Raw genomic sequence first — 23,955 nt, 5'->3', positions numbered from 1 at the left:
TCCCTTTTCACATAACTGATACTCTGAGTTAATTACTATTATTACTACTAACATCAGCTATTCTCCTCTGTAGTAATTTAAAATACCAGGGTAAAGTCTGACCTTGGACCTATCATTTCACCACCTTCAAAATGCCTCCAAACCCCCCTCGAGTTCCAAAAATCAAAATTAATTCCTAACATTTCCCATTATCCCTAAATTTTGGCAAGAATCTATATTTTAATTTAAATGAAAATAATATGAAATGTATCAACCCAAGTGGTCTGAAGTACAAACTACAGCAAGGATTCTGAGACAGCAGTGTGCAATCGGACAATACAGCACCTGATTCTGAGAACAATGAGAAACGATTCATAGGACACTGCAATAAACAGAATTAGTTTTATCAAGTCTGCAAAAATAAAACATTAGGGTAAATTTGAAAATTTTGCTAAAAAATACATTTAGGAACAGATATGTGTATCTTCTTTTCAGAAGATGCAAAGTACCCAGTTTGTTTACTTGCTCCTCATCTCTTCCACACTACTCAGTTTGTGTACTTACTGCTCATCTCTTGTCAAACAGTTTAAACTACATGCTTTTAGGTGAAGGTAGCATCTTTTGGTGTTTTTTTGCGTGACAATTTGCAGTAAGCTGCTGGTCCAAGTATGTCTGTGCTCCAGAACAGAGTCACAAGGATGATGATAAATATATGCTCTTTGACTGTGAAGATGTTTTTAGGGTCACAAGTATGTGTTTGGGAAAAAAATAAAACCACAAAATGCTTCACAGATTTTTAATAAAAAGGCCATTGCTAAACTTACGTACTATGCTTATAACTGTCACTTGACAAACCCCAGTGATACAGTTAACACCAAAACCAATTTTCATCCACCTGATGAATAAAAACCTTTTCGAAGAGGCATAAAAATCTATTTTGTGGTTACAACCCTATCTTGCATCACTAACATTACACCGCAAAAAAAGGAGAGCTTAGTAACAGCCACATGTTGCCTTCCACTCAGCACTGTTGTTCTAAAATAACAACTTTTATGTAGAGATTGTGACAAAAAAAAAAAATCAAGAAATTAAGTTTAGTATAACCAAAAAGAGCTTCAGGATCTTTATGGATTCAATCAGTTACTATGAAGTAGTAGGAAGGCACAATACCCCTAAGGTCTTAAAACGCCTTCGTCAGGCTCACGGAACCAGAGCAAGCTGCCTAGTCCTACAGCACAGCTGAAAATACATACCCCAGAAATCCTCCCGCGCCCCCAAACCCACGATTTTTTTTTTGTTTTTAACTAGGTGTTCATCTCAGTAGACTTGAACTTTCACTTTTTTTCTGAAAATTAACTTTAAAAACATAATTTTTTTCATGTTTTGGAATTCTGTTGCTGGCATTTATCACCAGTAGTACCTTCTGGGAAGTATCTAGGCTTATTTTGCAATTTTGAAAGGAATTTATGTGGTAATTTGATTTTGACATAAAAAATGCATTAAGCCTGAAGTTCACAAATGCTAATACATAAATGAATTCAACATGAATTTTTTATTAACCACAGAAAAACAATTAGAAGGCCTTACCTGTTTACATGCTTGGCGACATTCCACAGTAATAGCTAGCTCACAGCAACCTAATCCAACCCACCCATCAGACTTCTTCAAAACTCCTTTGAAAATAAATGACAGTACACATTACATTTGAAAGAGAAACTATGCCATCATTTTCCCTTCCCTCCCCACAAGTCAATTGCTTTTCAAATTTGATAATCCCATTCTCATTCAAGAAGGCCATTTACAGATTCCATTTTTATTGGAATTTATGAAGTCATTCCAAACCAACTTTAAGCAAGGAAAGAGCAAGTCTGTACCTTGAAAAATACTGAACTTGGCAATTATAAAGTACTTTCTATACACTGAATTTAAACATGCTTTACGCACACTATTTTATATGTTCACTGGAAGTTACCAGAGTTTGATAATTTGATTTATCTAATCTGAAATATAAGCCAACAGAGAAAGACCTCATTAAAATTAACACTGCCTCCTACAGACACATCCTCATGTTGGTTTCAATATCATAATTTTCTACCAACCGAATGCAAAATGTGTTTCTTACTTTTTCTTCAAGCTCCCTGTACTGGTTTTGCTCAGGATGGAGTTAAACTTCTCCACAGTGGCTGCTGTGGGGCTGTGGTTTGATCTGTGCTGGGAACAGCGCTGATAACACAGGGATGTTCTCGTTATTGCTGGGTGGTGCTTACCCTGAGCCAAGGGCTCCTCTGCTCCCCACCCACCCCACCGCGAGCAGCTGGGGGGCACCGGGCGCTGGGAGGGGGCACGGCTGGGACAGCTGTCCCCCCTGACCGAGGGGTGTCCCAGGCCACGCGCCCTCATGCTCAGCATGTACAGCTGGGGTGTGTGTGTGTGTGTGTGTGGTTGGCAGGGGCTGCCAAGGCTGGGGGACTGGCTGGCCAGCAGGCAGCTGGTGGCAAGTAATCGTTTTCTTTTGTGTCATCTGTTTTTCTTTTTATTTCTTGCTTTTTTTTGTTTGTTTTGTTTTTTCTTCCATTATTTAATTACGAACTGTCTTTATCTCAACCCGCAGGTCTTCTCACTTCTACCCTTCTTGTTCCCCTGCCTCTACCCCACTGGCAGGGGAGCGATCGCTGCCCACCAGGGTTAACCATGACACTACTTGAGTAGTTTATCCCCCCCAATTATCTTCAATAAAAGTTTCCCATGTCCCTGTTCCTCTTTTTCCATTTATTTCACTATTCCCATTATCCTCATTTCTTACCATAAAGTTACACAGAAAAGCAAACTGCTGCCATAATTTGTTCCATCCTCTTGATCTATTCACAAAAACGGATTTTCTGATGTTCTCAAGACATCAGAAATCAAGTAAAAGAAGAATGCGTTCCTGTATCGATTTCTCACAGAACTTCAAAGATAGAAATGATTAAAGGGAAGGTTTAACCTATGCAGCTGCCCAGCAGCTGTGGGAAATTCATTACACCTTTTTCTTATCCATCTCAAATGAACCGCTCATTTTTTGTCATGAATATTATAAAAATAAAGCAGTATTTTAGGACACGCACAAATTATATCCTTTATGTAGAAAAAAAGAAGTATGAAGTAAAATACTCAACCACTTAATTTAAGAAAATGCTCTTAAGCCTAGTAGAAATGCCTATTCAGAAAAGTCACATGGGATGTCCAGCTTTAAAAAGGGACATGAAAGAGCTAGGAGTGAAACCGGTAAGCTTAAATGCAAATGCTAAGAAAATACTGGAAATAAGGTCATTAGAAATCATTGCAATCAATGGAAAAAAATCACAAGTAGGTATTGATCATGAACAAAACTGCCTTTAAAATACACTTTGTCATCTTTGCAAGCACAGGTGGCATAGAAAGTCTTACTAGTATCAGCCTTTCACAACATTCTGATGGGCAAATTAAGAAAACACACCAACAGTGAATTTGTACTGGAGAAGGAAGAGAAAAATCTTCACCTAAATTAACATATTTCCCCCAAAAATTACAATATTAATTACATTTATTAAAAGGCAAGTCAAAACCTTACTGCTTGACACAAGGTAGCAGGATGGCGCAGCAGGTGGGGGGAGCAGCAAGGCAAGGTGAAGAGCAGCTTCCCACGCAGACTGCAGCCTGCCAGTGTGACATGGCCTCATGTCGCCTGAACGGTCCAGACTTGGAGGCACTGCAGGCCAGCCAGGTACTGGTCTTCTTGGAGACTGTCCAAATCCTCTTTACATCTATTCAGAGTATTGGCTCACCTCTCCAACCCAAACTAATTCAAAGCAGCTGTGAAGGCCACGAACAACTGCAAATTCAGCTCACTTTCCACTCCCATAATTGGGGTATGGAATCAGTTTTTCAGAGACTGAGCATCTTTTTGAAAGCACCAAAGAGACGGCTGTTGTATAACAATCAATAGTTTGTAATCGATGTTCAAAAATTCAGCATCTGATGCACAGTTTAAAACTAATTCCAAAAGTAAATGCACGTCTGCATGGAAGTCATGCACATACGTTTAACTATGTATGTACAGTTAATTGCCAATCAACTACTCACTACATCCTATTTCAGGTCTAGCTCTTGTTTCTGCATCACTTTCATATGTGAAGCTATACAGAGACTCAATCAGAACAGTAACGTTTGGTAGAATATTTATTACAAGGATTGATATTGTAATGTGTAAGCAATCTAAAAAACATAAAATATCATGTGCAATATGAAAACAAGATTTCTGCAATAAACAGCTACATCCAGGAGAAACACATGATAAATACAGCTGTACAGCTTTGCGGGCAATGTCGCCACTCAATAGGCACCAGTGATTCCAGCATCTGTTGATTTTGTGCAATACAGAGTCTGATTTTCAGGCATACTTTTACTGGAACTAAACTGTGCTAAAAGAATGAAGCAAGCTACAAATACATGCCAAATTAAGAGTGCTGATAAGTTTCAGCCATATTATTTTCTTAGCAAGTGGCCCTCTTCCCAGGTTATTTACGAGAAGCAGACAAGCTTGTGGAGAAAAAACTGATGTCACATCCTCAAAAAAACTGAACCGCAGTTTGAATACAGCAAACTTGTAAATTCATTTTCCAGCCAAGGTAATTAAAGCACATGTATTTCTAGATGAAAATACACCTTCAGTGCACAACTAACTGATTGGCGTCCATTGTTCTGATTATTCACCAAATTAACTGATCTAAGTATGATATAGATCCCTGAACTATAAAAAAAAATCATCTAGTTGCATAACACAGGCTCTTGTCCCACATCTCCAGAAAGTTTCCAGAAGCCACATCCCATTAGTGAGATGATTAACAACACGCACACACTTTTCATCCTTATATTTTACTGTGGTCTCCACAAGAGTACTGAAGTCAGAAACAGATATAAGAAGTTGCATAAACGTGAAAAATGAGAATGTCACCTCTAAAACATTTAGTTTGTGATGAGACAAACATTCTACATTCTGAAAATGTCTGAGAAATGCTGAATCACTGTGATCCTGAGGAAACTGGGGAGGAAAACAAAAAGGAAGATGGAAAAAAAACCATTAAAAAACAACTAGGTTTCTCATGTTCAAGAGCTGTATGTGTCAAGAAGGGTGCAAGAAAGCCCAAGTCAGAATTTTCTTGTCTCTTTGAAGTTTTCTACAGTCTGCTTGCAGAAAATGATAAAGCTTAAAATTGGAACATAGTTATCATCTGGAATTATAGGTTGCTGGGTTTGCTCTCTGTCCCCCCCATCCCCAGCTAGGGGTCCCTCAAGCATCTTTAGTAAGCAGTTTCTTGAAGAGTATTATGGGTGCGCGGTCATTTTTTTCCTAGACAAGTCCCAAAAAATAATGCATGTTCTGTAGGCCTACTGTATTTAATAAACAAACACTGAAAAAGTAATGATACTTGTTTTCAGAAAACATGGGAAAATAATTTTCTTTCAGAGAATACTTACATTCCTGAATACCTAGTCTTAAGTAGTTAAGGCTTACAACACTGCCTTGGCAAAAACAATAAATAAAGACTTAACAGTGTTTTGTGAGGATGAGACATAAAAGAAAGTTAATAGAAGACCACCATAATGGGTTTAAGGAAGTGGAAACAAATGTGAAATAGAATGGTAGCTCAAGCGGTAGCTGTGAGAACATTAACATTTTAAGGTAGCTACTGCGATGACGTTACAATCAAACTTGTAGTGAATCAAACCATTTCAAAATTTTAACACAGATCAGTAATGCCAAGTTGCTGTGGGGAAGGAATGGAAGAAAAGAAAACACAAAATATAATGAAAATACACAAAAAGCACATAATTCGCTGCTTGATACATCCAAGTCATTTGGGACTCTGCCTTATATGTTGTGTTATGATAAAATGCCATTGAAACCCATATGCAAAACAGGTTTCCGCCTGCATTCTTAACTAAATTGCCAGGCATGTCATAGAGCCGTTAAGAAAGAAAGAAACTACCAAAGTCTGTTTATCCAGTCAATATTCTGCAGCTGTCCATGACAACGCTGGTGTTGGGGGGGCTGTATACAGTTTCATCAGTGTGTGCGCATCTGCACATGTGTGTATGAACACACTTTGTGGATGCTGTACTATGAAAAATCTGAGATGCTGATCCAGTAAAATCTCAGTTTGTGGCCCCATTCTAAATTGTTATGAAATACTTCCTGTACTGAGGGTAGGTGACGGGGAGAAAAATCAGAAAGAAAACCACAGAATCGCTGTGGTCAGAAGGAACCTCTGGAGATTGTTTAGTCCAACCTCCCTGCTCAAAGCAAGGTCAGCTAGAGCAAACTGCCTGGGACCATGCCCAATGAGGTTTTGAATACCTCCACAGATGGAGACTCCCAAACCTCTCTGAGCAACCTTTTCCACGGTTCAATGATACTTTGAGTAAAAAAGGTTTTTTTCTTATGTTTAAATGGAAGTTACTGTTATTCAATCAGTACTCACTGCCTCTTGGGATACCACTGAGATACCCCATTTTGAGTTATCACTGGACACCACAGAGAAGGGCATGGCTCCATCTTCTTTACATGCTTCCATCAGATAATTAGACATCCATAAGATTCACCCCCATCAGCTTTCTCCTCTTGTCAATGGTAACAGGCTCTCTCAGCCTGTCCTCATAGATGTCCCAGCCCCTCATTCATCTTAAATGTCTCTTTGCTGGACTTGCTCCAGTGTGTTCATAGCTTTCTTGTACTGAGACACTCAGAACTGGACACAGTATCCCTGATGCAGTCTCACCAATGCTGAGCAGAGGGGAAGGATCACCTCCCTTGACCTGCTGGCAACATTCTCCCTAATGCAGCCTGGGTGCTGTTGGCCTTTGCTGGGTCACATTCCACTCACTGTCCACCAGAATCCCCATGTATGTTTCTACAAAGCTGCTTTCCAGCTGGCCAGTCTCCTGTGTGCTGTGGAGCATGGGCCGTCACCAAGCACAGGACTTTGCATTTCTTTTTTTTTTGGAACTTCATGAGGTTCCTGTCTGGCCACTTCTCCATCTTGCCAACATCCCTGAGTAGCAGCACAACTATCTGGTCTAGCAGCCTCTCCTCCCAGTTCTGTATCGCCCGAAAATACACTGAGGGTGCACCCTGTCCCATCATTAACGATGTTAAACAGGACTAGACCCAGCATCAGCCCCTGGAACACTGGCCTCCAGCTGGACTCTGTGCTGCTGATCGCAAACCTGTGAGCCCAACAGTTCAGCCAGTTTTCAGCCCACCTCCACTATCCACTTATCCAGCCCATGCCTCATCAGTTTGTCTATACAGATGTTATAAAAAACAGTGCAGAAAGCCTTACTAAATTGAGACAGACAACGTCCTATGCTTTCCTATCATCTAACAAGCCAGTCATCCCATCATGGAGGCTTACGGGGTTGGTTAAAGCACGATTTCCCCTTCATAAATCCATGCTGACTGTAACCAATCACCTTCTTGTCCATGACATGTCTGGAAACTGTTTGCAGGAGGATCTGCTCCATTACCTTCCCAGGGTTTGAGGTGAGACCAACCAGCCTGTAGCTCCCCAGGTCCTCCTTGCCCTTCCTACCTACAGGCAGGAGTGACATTCACTTTCTCCCAGTCCTCAGCATCCTCGCTCAACAACCATGACCTTTCAAACATTATTGAGAGTGACCTTGCAATGATGTTAGTCAGCGTGTAAGGCCATCCAGCAGGTCTCACAGACTGGTGTTCAGTTTGCTTAAATATTAGCTAACCTGATCCTCCTCCTTCACGCGCAGGTCTTCCTTGCTCTGGACTTTACTGCTGGTCTCAGGGATGTGGCATTTCTGAAGGCTTACCTTACCAGTAAAGACTGAGGCAAAAGCGGCCATGGCCTTTTCAGTGTCACCTGTCACCAGGTTTCCTGCCCATTCAGCACCAGGCTCTCGTTCCTGCTAGCCTTCCTTTTGCTGCTGATGCAGTTAAAGAAACAGGGGATCTTTCTGGCTGTCCTTCACACACCTCACCAGGATCAAGTCCTGATGGACTCTGACTTTTCTAACTCCATCACATATGTAACTGGAGCTTGGACAAGGTGATCCCTGAAAACCAACCAGCTCTCTTGTATCCCTCTTCTCTCCAGGGCCATATCCCATGGGATTCTTCCAAGCAGATTGCCTGTGCCCTTCTGTGTTGTCTCTTCAAAAGGTACCAGAGTGATTATAGTTGCCCATGAGCATCAGCACCTGTGAACACTAGACTTCTGCCAGTTGTACAAAGGTGGCCTCCTCTGCCACTGCTTCCTGATGCAGCAGCCTGCACCTGACACCCACAGCACCACCCAGGCTGGGCCACTCACTGACACGCTGGCATACCTGCACTACGCCACTCGCAGGCCCATGTGCTGCTCCCCGCCAGCTCATCATCAATCCCCAGGCAGAGCTCCACACATGCCAGTTACACTCTTGAACAGAGGGCAGCTCCCCGCCCCACCCCCCCCAGCTTCCAGACCAGCCATTCCCATACCTGCCCATCACAGCCCTTCTGCTATGGGACCCTCCTGCCATGTCCCTGCAACCCCAATAACACTGCAGCCCTGTAACTGCCCACAGACTCTCATGCCTCCTGCTTGTCCCCAGTGCCGGGCGCTGGCATGTGGGCACCGTGGGGGCAGGCGGCTGCACCGACTCCCCAGAAAGGGAGTAAGAGCTTCCCCTGTAATGCTGTCCTGTACACACACCGCTCACGTACAAAATCCTACAGTGCACAGAATCGCTGGAGAATGCTCAAAAGAATGTTAAAAATGCCTCATGTCAAAGAAGGAGAAAACAGTAACGTAACATAACTTCACGTGCATGAAGAATGAAAAGCAACTGGCTTCGTGCAGGTATAAAGTTCAGGATACAAGCTCAGGATACTACAGGAAGATTTCATTTTTATCACAGGACTAAACTACAATTTACACCACCACTGAAGAAGTTGCTGTTTCCGTAATTCAAGAGGATAGTAGAACTCTACCATGAAGGCACTGAAGAGGCCTCACACCAGTTTAGAAAGTACAGGCAGACAATTTGGGAGTAGTGGTTAATGTCCTTTAAGGTTCCCTCCTTTTAATTTAACAGTCCTATCTTGTGATTTATGCTTTAACTTTCTAAATCAAGTTTCTAAATCTACCAAGCAGTTTGCTTCTTGATCTGAGCCTCTGCACTTCTAAATTGTCTAGCTCTTGCTATTTCCCCGTTACTCAGGGTTTTTTTCAAAATTATACTGCATCTAGAGCAAAGTTGCAATAGTCCATGGTTTTATAGATCAGGCTAAAGTATACTGAAACTAAAAATAATAGAAGACCTCGAAAGAACCCTTGATATTTCTTGAATGTGTCAACAGAAGCACACATTTAATCATACAAACATATTAAACATGTTCTAACCAGGTAAAGAAAGGAAGTGTTAAAAAAATGCACAGGCACCCCAGTTTAGACTAAAGGAAACTAGACACCAAATACAGTTTATAATGGAAGCATACTGAAAGTTAAATTATCATTAAGTCTATAGGTGCAGGTGGTAGGCAACATCAAAACATGCATGAAAAAGCAACACAATTCAGTACTAAAGTAGTATTTCTTACCTGGCAAAGAAGAATTTATGCAACCCCACACTTCTCCCTGAAAAGTAAAATGCAATTAAGCAAAAGTAACTCCACAGAATAAGAGAGTTTCTAGCAGACACAAAACAGTACTTTCAGTGTTTTGGCCCTGTTTTTTAAAAACCTTATTGGAGAAAAATGCTTTTATTTAAAACATCTTTTGAAGAAGTGCTACATGATAGAAGTACCACTTGCTTTGACAGGAAGGCTGCCATCTACAGAGTATGGTGTCAATAGCAGAACATACTGTCATCATCTGGAATATGCTAGCTAGCCAACTTTCTCCACCAGTGTTTAGAGAACTAATAGCAACGGTTTAGACAAAGAAAAAGATTTATGTAGGACCAAGACCTGTAGAGAAGTTTATTGCCCTAGCACTCCTTTCCACCAGCTTAAAAAAACCCCACCCAAACAACACATAACAACCACACACAAAACAAAACAAAGAGGGTTTGAGGTACCCCAGAAACCACAGAAATGTAGCTTCAGGGAAAGATAGACACACAGAAGAAAAAGTTGTAGAAGTGAAGTTTACCAACATGAAAAGTTACAACAGGGATCTGTTCGGTTCACCCCAAATGCAAAGCGCTGCTGGTCCTAAGCACAGGACCTGCTAAATGCACCTAGGTGGCTGATGGTATTAGGCAGAAGAATTCTGTAAATGTGTCTTTTTTTTGTTTGTGGCAGAATTCTGTAAATGTTTTGGTGTTTGGGGTTTTTTTGACAGAAAAAGAAGAAAAAGGTGAAGAGCTTACCAAAGAGTTGCTGTCCCTATCTTTGTCATTACTGTTACTACCAAGACTACTAGCCAAGCTGATAACAGGGTATTCTTTACACTGGGGCTAGTACAAAAAAAGTTCAGGTCAGACACTGGTCTACCACAGGTAAAATTATGTTACTCACCCAATAAAATTACAAATGTCCTGGAAGAAGGTGGTTTAAGCCAGCAGAGGAAGAACTCCATCTAAGGCAAAAATTTTAGTTCAACTGTCAGAAGTACATATCGCAGTTCCAGTGGGTGCCCTGTGTTAGAAGCCTGAAGTATTAAAAGCTATAGGAGTTCCTATATGCTGTGTGTTACATGTTTAACATCCTACAAATGGAGTCTTACACTGGGACAATATGATCACAGTATAGTATTAAAAAGACAAGAGTACAGAAAAGCCTTGAAGGATGACATGTATTTTAGTACAATGTCATTGAATTCAGTATTTTTTAAGCAAACACTAGGAAAACCCCAATTAGATGAAATCAGAGGAAAATTCTGCAGAGAATAAGGCAGTAAGCGACAAGTCTTAAGGGGTGTTTTAAGTTTACGTGGCAAGGTTTTTGTAGTGGGAGGGCTACTGGGGTGGCTGTGTGAAGAAGATGTCAGAAGCTGCCCCAGTGTCTGATGCAGGCAGTACCAGCTGGCTCCAAGACGGACCAAGCCCATCAGCGATGCTGGTAGCACCTCTGGGATAAGACATTTAAGAAAAGGTAAAAGCTGCTGTGCAACAGCAGCTGGAAGAGAGGAGTAAGAGAACCTGAGAGAGACAGCCCTGCAGACACCAAGGCCAGTGCAGTAGGATGGGGAGGAGGTGCTCCAGGCACTGGCACAGCACACGGTGAAGACCACGGTGAAGCAGGCTGTCCCCCTCAGCCCATGGAGGACCATGGCACAGCAGATATCCACCTGCCCTGGTGTGGGGTCCTTGACAAGCCGCAGTGTGGCTGTGCCCTGAAGGAAGCTGCAGCCTGTAGAGAGCTGGCAGGCCCTGGGGAGAGCAGCCCACGTTGGAGCAGGTTATAGCAGGACCCATGACCCCGTGGAGAGGAGCCCAGGATGGAGCAGGTTTCTTGGCAGGACTTGCAGCCTCACAGGAGACCACACCAGAGCAGGCTGTTCCTGAAGGACTGCACCCTGTGGGAGGGACCCATGCTGGAGCAGTTTGTGAAGAACCATAGCCCACAGGAAGGACCCACATTGAAGAAGTTCATGGAGGACTGTCTCCTGTGGGAAGGGACCCCAGGCTGGAGCAGTAGAAGAGCACAAGGAGGAAGGAGCAGCAGAGACAATGTGCAATGAACTGACCACAGCCCCCATTCCCCGGCCCCCTGCACTGCTCCAGAGGGGACGAGGCAGAGAAACCAGGAGCAAAGCTGAGCCCGAGAAGCAGCAGCACCTTGATTGGCAACAAATTAAGTTAATTTCCCTGAGTTGAGTCTGTTTTGCCCCTGACAGTGATCGGTGACTGATCCCTCCCTGTCCTTATCTCAACCCACAAGCCTTTCATGCTATTTTCTCTCCCCTGTCCAGTTGAGGAAGGGAAGTGATAGAGAAGCTTGGTAGCACCTGGGCATGCAGCCAAGGTCAACCAAGGGGCCTTAAATGAAAAGAGTGTTGAACATATTCTTTAAAACAAAAGGTTCAATTCAATCCCATTGAGACAGCAAGCCTTACTATCATGCAGTGATTCTCTCATCACAGGAATTTATAACTTGAGACTAAAGTTGCAATGGATCTGTACCAATGATCTAAGATGGTCCTCTCCTCCTTATCTGTGGGTGTTTCCCACTTAGATAAGTCAAAGTCAGCTCAAAAAAAAAAAAAAAAAAAAAAAAGGGCCAAGAGCTGCTACTTTCCCCCATTGATTCCATTTACTTCCTTCATTTCACGAGAAGGTTAATGGTTGGACTCAATCTTACAGGTCCTTTCCAATCTAAATTACTCTATGATTACATGATAAAGTCACCTCTTGTGTTGGCAGGTACTGTATTACCTGATACCAGGCAATACCCTTTCTATCATATTACCTGAAGGAACACAGATGACACAATGTCTGTAACGAGTACTCCAGTAAACAGACCACCTGATTAAATTCAAAACCTATCTGCTCATCTTTGGATGTCACTAGAACCCTGCTCCAACAAAAGACAGGTGGTATCTGAAAACAGGAAATATGGTATTAAGTTGAAATGTTAACTATTTTATATCTAGTGTCTTTTATAAAAGTTTATAAATATTACCAGCTCAGGGATATTAATTTAAGATACACACTGTACAGTAGACTTGCCATTTATAAAGATGGTAATTGGGGTTAAAAAAAACCAACAGTATCATTGTGTCAATCATTTTCCCCCTTTCACATACTCTCCAATCCTGTCTTCTAAAAATGTACTGCTTTACTATACAGATAGATCCTACTCTTCCTGTCAGGGAATAAAAGATGAAGAAAACCATTACCAAAACAAATGCTATTCACCACTTTGATATGTTTTCATGCCACAGGTTTTACTCATACCATCAGCCATCTATAATTTTCCAAGACCTTAGAGCTGATGACCCACAGAAACAAAACATTGAAACAACATACTTTTGACACTCAGGAGGAAAGAATCTATAAGCAAACACACTCTTGCAAAGTTGCCTATAAAATGTTATTCTCAGATGTACTACTCCTACATATTGCCCATTTGAGCTGAGTTTATGTTTTAGGTTAGCTGGAAACAGTGTTGGTACTGTATAGAAGTAACAAAAATCACAAGAAGAAAGCAAATCTTTCTGACAGGGAATTTGTTGAGATATTCTAAGCTGCCAAGAGATAAGACTCCAGAATTTACAATCTGAATGACAGTACTTATCTCTCCCCCAGTTAGATCATCGCTGACAGGGAACACATTACATTGTACAATTTTTTAGTGATACACTTCTAGGAAACCATAATTTTACTTATCCAATAAAAGCATTATTTCAGTTTGTCAGATACAGCCAGAAACCACTCAGAGCAGCTATGAGGGTCTCCTCGCCTTAGCCCAATCAAGAACTCACAGCTCTGTCCCATACACAAGCTGGAACACATGATCTTATTTAAGTCACTGTCATCAATAACCAAGTGACAATCACCCAACACAAATTTTTAGAACATAGGTCAGATTTTCATTGCATTTCATAGCTTACACAACCAGGATACCTAACAAAATTGTCAAGTCCATCTTATTGCAAGTAGTGTAACATATGAAGGCTTCACACACACACAAAAAATTTAAAAAAATCCTACTCTGAGGATCAAATTTCATTATAATAATTTTTCTAGTTCTCATAACAAGAAAAAGCTTGAAGACAAACACATGTTTTACCTGCTCAAAACTCACTCAGTAAATAAAATACAAGTAATTTTTTGCAAGCAAAATTTATTAATATAAAATTAGCTGTCATGTTTTATTTAATTAAATATTAGCAAGCCTTACCATTGATTCTGGACAATACTCAGGTGCTCGCTGCAGTAAGTGCTTCAAACGGGAATCACTTTTAGAAGACAAAATCTGTTAGAAACAAAACACACCTTAAACCATGTAGAATGTGTAGCTACACATAGAATACTTTTGTCAATTAATTTAATGTTTTTTTGGTTTCACTACTATCTACCTTTTGACAACTTTGGCTAACAGTTAATATGTAAACAATGAAAGTTAAGATTTTCTTTTATGTATCTATAGCCTTTCAAATACGTTGCACTTTTTTATGAATAAAGGATTTTTATATTTTTAACTGAATGAGAATTCCCTCAAACACTTCAATCAAAAAGTTTCTATTGAATAGGCAGTGTGAAAAACATTTGATACGCGGGGCAGAAATCCTCTGTATTATACAACTCTACTTACCTACCCTCCTGCTATGTTACATGACCTCAGGCAACTGAACTCCTCTCAAAGAACCCTGAAACAAGTAATTTGATGAACAAAACCTAGACTAGTTAAAGAGACTACCAAAACTAACTGGGGATTGAGTACTACCCACAGCACAGCAAGATCAAGTTAAGCACCACCTAAGCACACTGAACGTCCAGAAGTCCATGAGACTGGATGGGATGCAACTGAGGACCCTGAGGAGTGAGTCACTGTCACTGTCCTTACAGGGCAGCTTTGCTACCTTTTCTGAAAGGCCATGGTGATTGGATGAGGTTCCTGATGACTGAAAAAAGACAAACATCATACCCATTAGAAAGACAAGAAGGATAATCCAGGGAATTACAGACTGTTCAGCATAACCTCACCCTGCAGCAATACTGTGGGACAAATCCTTGCAGAAGCAGTTTCAGGGCACGTGAAAGACAAGAAGGTGACTGGGAACAGCCAGTACAGGCATACCAAGGGCAAGTTTACCATGTCAGCTTTCCACAACAATAAGACTGGTTTAGTAAAAAGGTAGAGAACAGTGTATGTTGCCTACCTTGACTTTAAAAAGGTTTTTTGTATGGTCTCCCCACCATATCTTTAGAGCCAAACTGGTGAAACATGGATGGGATGGGTGGGCTACAAGGCGGGCGACAAACTGCCTGGACAGCAGGTTCAAAGATTACCAGTCAGCCATTCAATGTCTAAGTGTTAGCTACCTAGAAGCAGTATAATATAAGAGCCAAACCAATACTATAAATGGCTTTACTAATAAGCTGGACAACGGGACAGAAAAAAATCCTCAGCAGATACACAGAGGAGCCTAAACTGGGAGCTCTCATCAATATCCCCAAGGGTGGAGCTGCCACTCAGATAGGTTTCAATGGGCTGTAGCAATGCACTGACAAGAAACTCAAGCAGTTCAACAAAGGCAAACCAGAATCTTCCAGCTGAAATGGAATAAACTCACGCGTGCCAGTACAGGCTGGGTGCTCACTGGCCAGAAACCAGCCTTGGAGAAAAGGGCACTGGGTTCTGGTGGATGGTCAGTTGAACGTGGGCCAGCTGCGAGGCAGCCCTCCAGGCTAACAGCATACTGCCCTTCGTTAGCAACAGCACTGCCAGCAGGTTAAAGGAAGATGACCATTCTCTTCATTAGGCACTGCTGAGGCCACATCTGCAACATCAAACCCATCCCTGTGCCATCCCTTGTGCAAGGAACGTTACTGATGAACTGCAGAGTCCAGCAGAAGGCCACTAAAGGTGCTGGGCTTGACAACATACCGACACAGGCCAAGGTGAAAGAATCTGTTCAAACTGAAGAAGGGTTAAGAGGGAGCAGGGGGGGATCTCAAGTCCTGTCTTCCAGTACCTGCAGACAGATTACAGGAAAAGAGAAGTCAGACTGTTCTCGGAGTTTCACAGTGGAAGGATTAGCGGCAAAAGTAACGAGTTGCAGCAAGGGAAATGCTGACTGGATGCAGAGGGGAAAAAAAAATCTTCACCATGAGAGTAGTTCAGTGCTGGAACAGATTCCCCAGAGAGCCCATCCTTGAGGATATTCAGAACTTGACTAACGAGATCCTGATCAACCTGACTCAATTCTGAAGCTAGTACCTCTCTGAGCCGGAGGTTAGATAAAATGATTCTTCCAACTTAAATTATTCTGCACAGCTACACTTGGGAAGAAATCTTACCTTACCTTATTGACTTCCATACACAAATCTGAATCATGTAAATTTATCTTTTTTTCCCCAGGTGCCCTTCAGACCATTTTGTAGCATTGCTCATCTCATTTCCTTAAAACAGTAGCAGTATTTTCAGAGTTTATTACATGATGACTTTACCTCATCAATCATTTTGGTGGTGTTTTTATTTTGGTTTTGTTTTTTAAAGTTTCACGGAAGTGTTAACACAAATTGAGTCTCAGCACACTTCAAATTGTTTCCTGGTCCCACATTAATCATATTTTGACTCCTTGTTCCTTTAGCAGTCCAACCAAGTAAAACAACTGGAAATTATAGGAATAACTGAAACACAGATGCATTTCAGATCTCTCAGGAGAAACACAGTACAGATCTAAATTTGCAACATGATAAACTCAGGGAAAGAAAAACAGGAAAACAATAGTACTGGTTTCAGAAATGAGAGCAAGAAAAGAACTGCAGTAGTATTTGGGGTCTTCTGGGGTTATAGAATAAAATAATTCAGGTTGGAAGGGGTATCAGAAGATCATTTATTTCATCCTCCTGCTTACAGCAGGGTCAACTACAAGGCCAGACCATGTTCCTCAAGGCTTTATCCAGTCAGGTTGTGAAAACACCTGGGAATGGAGAATGCACGGCCTCTCTGTTTTCATGGTGGAAAAGTTCATTCTCATAACCAGCTGGAACTCTCTAGTATCAATTTATGACTGCTCTCTCTTGTCCTGCCTTCTGAGCAATCTTATTTCACATATCGGAAGGCTGCTCTGAGGTGCTCCTTCTTCCCCAGGCTAAAGGCAGCTCCCTCAGCCTCCCCAGGGAGGGTACATGCTACAGCCCAAATCACCTCGGTGACTCTCTGCTAGCTTGTTCCAGTTAACTGATGTCTTTCTTGTAACAAAACTGAACACGGTATTCTAGATGCCATTAGCAATTGCTGACTCAATGGGGAGAATCATTTCTCTAGAGCAACTGGCTATGCCACTGTTAATACTGCCCAGGATGCCTCCTGTAGTGTTGGGGCACACTGCTGGCTCACGCTCAGCTTGCTGTCTGTATACCAGTACCCTGGGTCCCTTTTCAGCAAATCTGCTCCCTAGCAAATCAATCTCCAACTCATATTGTTGCAAGCGATTCTTTCTTCCCAGGTGCAGGACTCTACATTTGTCCTTGTTGAATTTCATTAAGTTCCTGTCTGCTAATTTCTTCCATCTGTCCAGGTCCCTCTGGATGACAGTCCTGCCATTAAGCCATTATGATTATCAACTCTTCCTTCCAGCTTGGTATTGCCTGAAAACTCAACAACAGTGGAATCTGTCACCTCCTCCAGGTCATTAATAAAGATGTTAAAAAGGACAGGTCCCTCTTGGGTATCCCACTTCTTATTAGCCTGCAGGTAGAGTAGGACCCACTAACCTCTAATCTCTGAGTGTGATGACCCAGTCTTTTTTTTTTTAATTCATCTAGATGCCCATTATCAAAACTTTATTATCCTAAAATGGATACTAAAATATTGAGGGAGACAGTGTTGAAATGCTTGCTAGAATCAACACAAATGACATCCACTCTTTCCCCCTCATCCAGAAATCCAATCTTATGATCAAAGGCAATTAGGTTTATCAGGCATAATTTACCTCTCGCATGCTCAGAGATGTGTTCCGAGAGGACTCTGTCCATGATTTTCCCAGAGATTTAAGAGAAGACTACTAGCCTGCAGTTTGCTGGATTGGGATCTATCCTTTGGGGGTTTCTGGTTGGTTTTGTAAATTTTTTAATTTTTTTATTATTTTTTTTAAGATGGGCACATTGTGCTTCTCCAGTCATTGGGGACCTCCCCAAAGTTCCACAACCTTTCAAAGATGATAGAGTGTAACCTTGCAGCTAGCGCTCTCAGCACCCTCAGACACAGCCTATCTAGTCCCATGGACTTGCATAAGCCAGATTTTCTCAAGTAAATCCCAACCCACGTATCACCTACTACTGGCAGTACCCCTCCTTGGACCCCGTCTCTATGCACAGAGGACTGGGGAGACCTTGTTAACAAAGACTCAGGAAAGAAGGCATTCAGTACCTCTGCCTTACCTGTGTTTGCTGACACTAAATCACGTGCTGCATTCAGCAAGTCTCACATTTTTCCTTCTTCTGCCTTTAACTACTGCCACAGGATGTCTTGCTGCCCTTCACATCCTCTGTAAGCCTCAACTCCAGCTGAGCTTTGCCTTTCCCAATATAAACTTACATGCCTGGGCAAACTTTCTGAATGCCTCTTTTATAACCTTTCCCTCCTTCTACCTTCTCCATACAGTCTTTCTGCATTGAAGCTTGTTCATGACTTCTCTACGCAGCCAAGCCAGCCTCCTGAAACATTAGTGTGTTTTCCCGAGGACTGGGATGGACTGCTCTTATGCTTGGAGGAGGATCTGGATAAAGATCTCTGGAGTGGTACGCAGATGAATGTTGCCAGGAACCTTGTAATTGTGAAACTTCCCAGAAATAAACGTAGGAAAAAAATATCAATTAAAGAAAGACAGGCTCATGTATTCCTTGCTAGAGTATCCAACAGACTTAATTAAATAATGACAAAAAGGAAATGATACTGAAACTAAGCTTGGAATAATACTTACTAAGAATGCAAAGTAATTAGATGTTTGAGTCATGTTAGCTGACAAACAAATCTGTTTTCTTTTTCAAAGGGCTCGCTTAAAGTAGCTGAACTACTAGTTTGCAGAATCCCTTACTCTTTATCAAGCCTTCTTCCTTAACTGGCAGGATCAAGGAGAACACCACCAGGTCTCCTGTGCCCTTCACCCTAGCCCCTGGGCTGTAGTTACCTTTTACCCATGCAAGGCTTCCCTCAATAGCATTACTAGTGTCCATGTAGATGAGCAGCCAACAGGTCCTAGTCTGAGGGTCAAAAAAACTTGCAATTTCTGCAGTGTCCTAGATCTCAGCCCCTAAAACCCAAACCACCTTAGATGGCAAGTCTCATATGCAGGTGAGTGCCTCCATCCCCTGCAGAAGGGAGTCCTCCTCCCAGTGGCACTCTTTACAACCAGTTGATTAGGCCAGCATGGTTCCCTGATGTAGCTTGTTCCTCTTCACCTGTTCCAGGCCCCAAATCTATTCTGTAAGTGCATATCCAAAGAGAGGCCAAGAAAATTCTTCCTGCTGCCAGGAGTCACAAACTTTCAGTCTCCAGTGAGCACAGCCTCTGGCCGTCCTTCTTTCCATGCCACTGCCCTTGAAGGTTCTCCACAAAGAGCTTGTTCAGCTCCCAGGTACGCTGAGGCAATGCTTCTACCCTCAGCTTCTTTATCTGACAGTTCAGGAAGCAGACCAGAGCATGACTCGCCACTGACTCATGCAGAGACGCCCTCCCTTCCCTGCACTCAACACCTTGGATGGACACATCCTTCCTCAAGAGCTCCCTCTGGGTCAAGGCAACCAACATGTCCTGAGGGACTGGCCCAGCAAGTACCAGAGCCACAACAGGTGCCCAGGTGGCAAATCCACACCTCCTGCTGGCCCTCTCCACAAGAATCGGCTGCGTTAACACCCAAATTCCCATCTGTGCACCCTGGTCACCGACGTTCCCCAAGCATTAGTTAAACAGAAATATGGGGCACAAGCCTGCTCTCTCCCGGCTGTCCCTGGCAAGCAACTTCAATGTTTTATGGCTCAAACTACCAAGTCTAGAAGGAAAACGTTATTTTTTTATCATTAAATGAATTATCATGTCAGGATGGTAAAGTGTGGTGGTACAGACAAGGCAACAAATACCTGGCAAATATTTTAGAAAAGGTTTTTTGGAAAGATGGAAGAAGGCAAATCAGTTATCCAACTCTGTTCCCTTACAGTCATCCCCCCACATAAGTAAAACATAACATTTGTAGGATGAAGGTTAAGACAACGGGGTAAATATTAAGTAAAACATTCCAAAACGGATTCAACAAAGACAAAGTATTTGAATCATGCTGCATAAAATAGTTGAGTTACAGAACATGAAAATCAGTAGAAAAATAGCAGCCAGCCCATTGGCCTACAGCAAAGGGTCATTCAGAAAATGACAGAGGTAACTAAGCTCCTTACACGTAAATGTGAGGGACGCCAGTCTTGCTTTAGACTTGTTCTAGACCTCTCGCCACAAGGACTCTGATTATGCTGATTATCCAAGCAGAGAGAGATCATCCAGATGAGGCACGATCAGATGTATTACAAAAACCACAAAAAACTCTATGCAATAATCAGAACCAGTATAACAGAAATGGGGTGAAATATGACAGCAAGAAGCTCAAGGCTTTTTATGAGGGGCTAACAGGAATTCACATGATAAACTGGAAACTTCAAACCAATGGAACAGAAGAAAGAATCGGATTATCCCAAATGCCCTCTCAATGCAGCTGCTAAACCTGCCAATTAAATCTGTTTGTATATAAGAACGGATCTTTCTCTCACTTACACAGAAGTTTTAACACAATTTTTAAGACTCAGTGATATATTTTTGTTCATAATGCCATGTACAGTTTTGCTTACCTGTATTCAAAAAGACAAACTTATGCTGGAAGTGCTACAAGAATAATTACAGGAATTGAAAGACTATCTCATGCAAAGAGACTGTAAGATTTTTCCTTCTTTGGCCTAACAATAGGAAAGCTGAAAGGGGATTTAGTTGCATTCTATAAATGTATCAGGGAGAGAGAAGTGCAATTTAAACTGAAAGTTTTCTTAGTACAATCATAGATAAATATAAACTTAATCATAACCACGTTTAGTGGTTGAATAGCCCCAAAGCAGGTAATGAAGACAAGAAAAGGGGGCAGGTATGATGTAAGGACACAATTTTAATGTAAAAATTGTGTATATGTGTATCTATGCTCTACTGATGTAGATTTTTTATGTATATAAATTTATATAAACACACACACAGAGCCTACCCAAAGGTACAAATCTAAAGATGTGGGAAACTATTTTCCAAGCTCGAATTTAGCACAAGCAGCTCTTTGTTACCCTTATGAGCAGAGTAATGAAACAGATTTTTGCTGGATTCACAAAACCCTATATCATAAAGAGTTTCTCAGATGCTTAGCTAAGAAACAAGAAGTGGCAGGAAGAAAGATCAGTACCAAAAACTTGTTCTTTGTTTTAAACTCCCAAAAACTTGGAAACGCACCAGATCCAGAAATCAGATAAAATACTTTCACCCCTTCCATTTCCTAAGATGCTTATCACTTCTTGACTAAACCCTGACCTCAGATTTGTATCTCTGTCTCTCCTCAACTTCAGCAGAACCTGCTTTCCACCTTGAAAGAAAACAGGACTACATTCTCATTTAAATAACAGAAATAATACATCTCATGGTTCACGCATAGCATTCACACAGAAAATCATTTGCTTATAAACCTAATCTTGCTACATCATTGCCTAAAGCATGATTTTAACTCTGAGGGATAAACCAAATTTAAAACAAGCTTACCTGTTCACAGACATCACGGCACATTAAGTTGTCCTTTGCATGGTAACAACAAGACAAGCCTATGGAAAAGCAGGGGAAGGGAAAAAAATATTTAAAAGACTTGAAGCACTTAACTATCACTTCTGAACAGAGCACCCGTGTGATGGCCTATCAGGACAATTTGTCCAGTCCACAGATGACCGTGAGAAATTTTCCTTCCCAGAAGGCAAAAAAGAATGTGAGAATTTTTCGTTCCAAAGCTAGCGCCAACTGGTTCAAGTCTCACAGAATTACCGCTGAACACTCACTGCCACCAAAAGGAGCTCTCACTCTCCTTCCTTCATCTTCTCACCACATTTCTGCTGCTGAACTTGCACTAGCTTGGCACCTGCAAAACTCCTTCATGACGCAATTCAATTTAAATTCAATTTATTAAGGGGGGGGGGGGGGGATAATAAAAAGTGAACAAAAACTCTCCATAGACTATATGTCTTTGTAAATGGAATCATCTCACAGAATCTGAAAAGCACAAGAGCCAGGTACGAACAGGTGGAAAAGGAAATCAGAGCAGTAACCCCTCTCCCACAGAGGTGAGCACAGCTGCCCGCTGATCTCGGGCTTCTGAACAACTTGGAACAAAACTGTCACCTGTTTCACTAGTGATGGATAATTAAGAGTGGTTTTGCCTGACTAGATGGAAGTTGCAAAGCAAACACAGATACAAACACATTAACAGGAAAACAAGTCAGAACCAAAGCACTGAGAAGTTGTGAAACACCAAGGCTCAAAGCAGCGTTTTTAACATCATACTTTGTTCCCTCTACCAGCCAAATATTTCCTTCAGTCAGTTAAGCCTGGCCAGTATAAAATGCATTGCACAACTCCCTTAAATGTGTTTTCATCCTCACTGCTCAGCATTTGGAACAGTGTATCAGAAAAGACGGACAGAGATGACCTTCGAAGCTTTTTCTTCCACGCTCATCTTCACATACAGCATCATTTAATATTACAGATTTCTGCTCAACTGTATCTGAACTATGAATCACACTGACACACAAAAGCAATACTGTACAATGACACCACTCGTCAAAAGTTGTCTCTCACAATACGTAGTCACTAAATAGATTCTGACTGAACCAGTAAGAAGGACCTTGGACTTACAAGTGTTTTAATCTGAAAGCTTACAGTTGTTATAAGATGATACCCAATTCAAAAAACAAAAAGGATCCACCACCACCAAAACCAAAATTATCCGATATTGCAATGACATTAAAAAAAAAGAAAATGTCAGCTTGAAAATGTCAAGAATTGGAGGGGGGGCAGAGGGGGGGGAATCACTGAAAAGGCTGTCTCAAACAGTCACAATTTAAAATGGCTACTACATGACTGAGCTATATTTTAACACAAAAATCCATCTGATGTCTTAATAGGAAAGAAGATAAACCAAAGTAGGCCTTGTAACTGGTGAACGTTTTCATTAATGATCAGAAACAACACAGCAAAATGCCTGTAATGAATGAGAACAGCACCCAAATCTTGCTTACACCACTACGAAATGCAGGAATGAAATTCTAAAACAGCCTTCAACATTTCCTGCCAGCTCTCTACCATCACAGAAAAGGATTGAGATACGACGCAGATGACTTAAAAACCTTTCTAATTTGCAGGCTACATGTGGGATCTTGCAGGTTTTCCTGCACTATGTTCAGTAAGCTGACCTCTGCCAAGAATCAACTTCTTCATTAGCAGGCTCCACCATGTTCAGCTTCAGGTATTATTTCACCTAACAGAAAAGCTTTGCTTCATGTTTGCTTAGTCCTGTTACAAAGCCACAGTATTACAAATACGTAACAATAAAAGCCTTTAGCTTTAAAGAACAGTTTTTCTCAAGGCAAGAGTTGCACTTATTTTGAGAAACACTTATAAATTTCAGTGCCCATGCAATCTGACTGCAAGCTCATTGACACAGTGCTGGAGACAACATTAAGGTTCACAACCTTCATCACCAAAAGACAGCTAGCAAATTAATTGTCACAGGTAAAAAAAATTCAACCAGACGTAGCTAAACATAGGCTTTATTTAAGAACAGAGAAATACTGGCTACTCAGGCATGTTTCTGTTGTTTTGTTTACTGTAAGTCCCAGAAACTTTTCATCGCATAAATTTTTATTAGCTGCCACATTTAAAAGACCCAAGAATTCAGAGTTCCCAACCCGTAAAGAGAATTTACATCGGCTTAGGTGACAATGCGTATGTTTAGCTGTGTACGCCACTAGGATTTGAGTTCATGAATGTCTTAGGCATTGTTTTATTAAATGTTTCTTCACACAGATTATTTAACACCCTGTGACCGCTTATCTGTTAGTTTGCAGAGGCTGTCAACCCTCCTGTGATGAACTAACACATCCAGGACAGTCCTCCTCCATCACTTCCACCACAGAATTTTAAGTCTTATCAGTTATACCAAAGAGTGCAACAACGAAGTAACAATGTAGTAGACCTTACAGCCATTTAAT

General features: G+C 41.5%; 1 protein-coding gene across 1 annotated transcript in view; it reads right to left on the bottom strand.

Annotated features, from left to right (window-relative positions):
- Positions 1-23,955, bottom strand: part of RECK (reversion inducing cysteine rich protein with kazal motifs) — a 66,281-nt gene that overhangs the window by 41,053 nt on the left and 1,273 nt on the right. The window contains exons 2-5 of the mRNA XM_040588143.1: positions 21,461-21,519; positions 13,859-13,933; positions 9,611-9,647; positions 1,567-1,652 (exon numbers count right to left, since the gene is read on the bottom strand). Coding sequence (XP_040444077.1) covers positions 1,567-1,652; positions 9,611-9,647; positions 13,859-13,933; positions 21,461-21,519 — 257 coding nt within the window. The remainder of the gene's footprint in view (positions 1-1,566; positions 1,653-9,610; positions 9,648-13,858; positions 13,934-21,460; positions 21,520-23,955) is intronic.

This window comes from Falco naumanni, chromosome 3 (genome assembly GCF_017639655.2).
Source record: "Falco naumanni isolate bFalNau1 chromosome 3, bFalNau1.pat, whole genome shotgun sequence".
Lineage (NCBI taxonomy): Eukaryota > Metazoa > Chordata > Aves > Falconiformes > Falconidae > Falco > Falco naumanni.
Note: the sequence above shows the minus strand (reverse complement) of the source record. Positions and strands in the feature narration are given on the sequence as shown.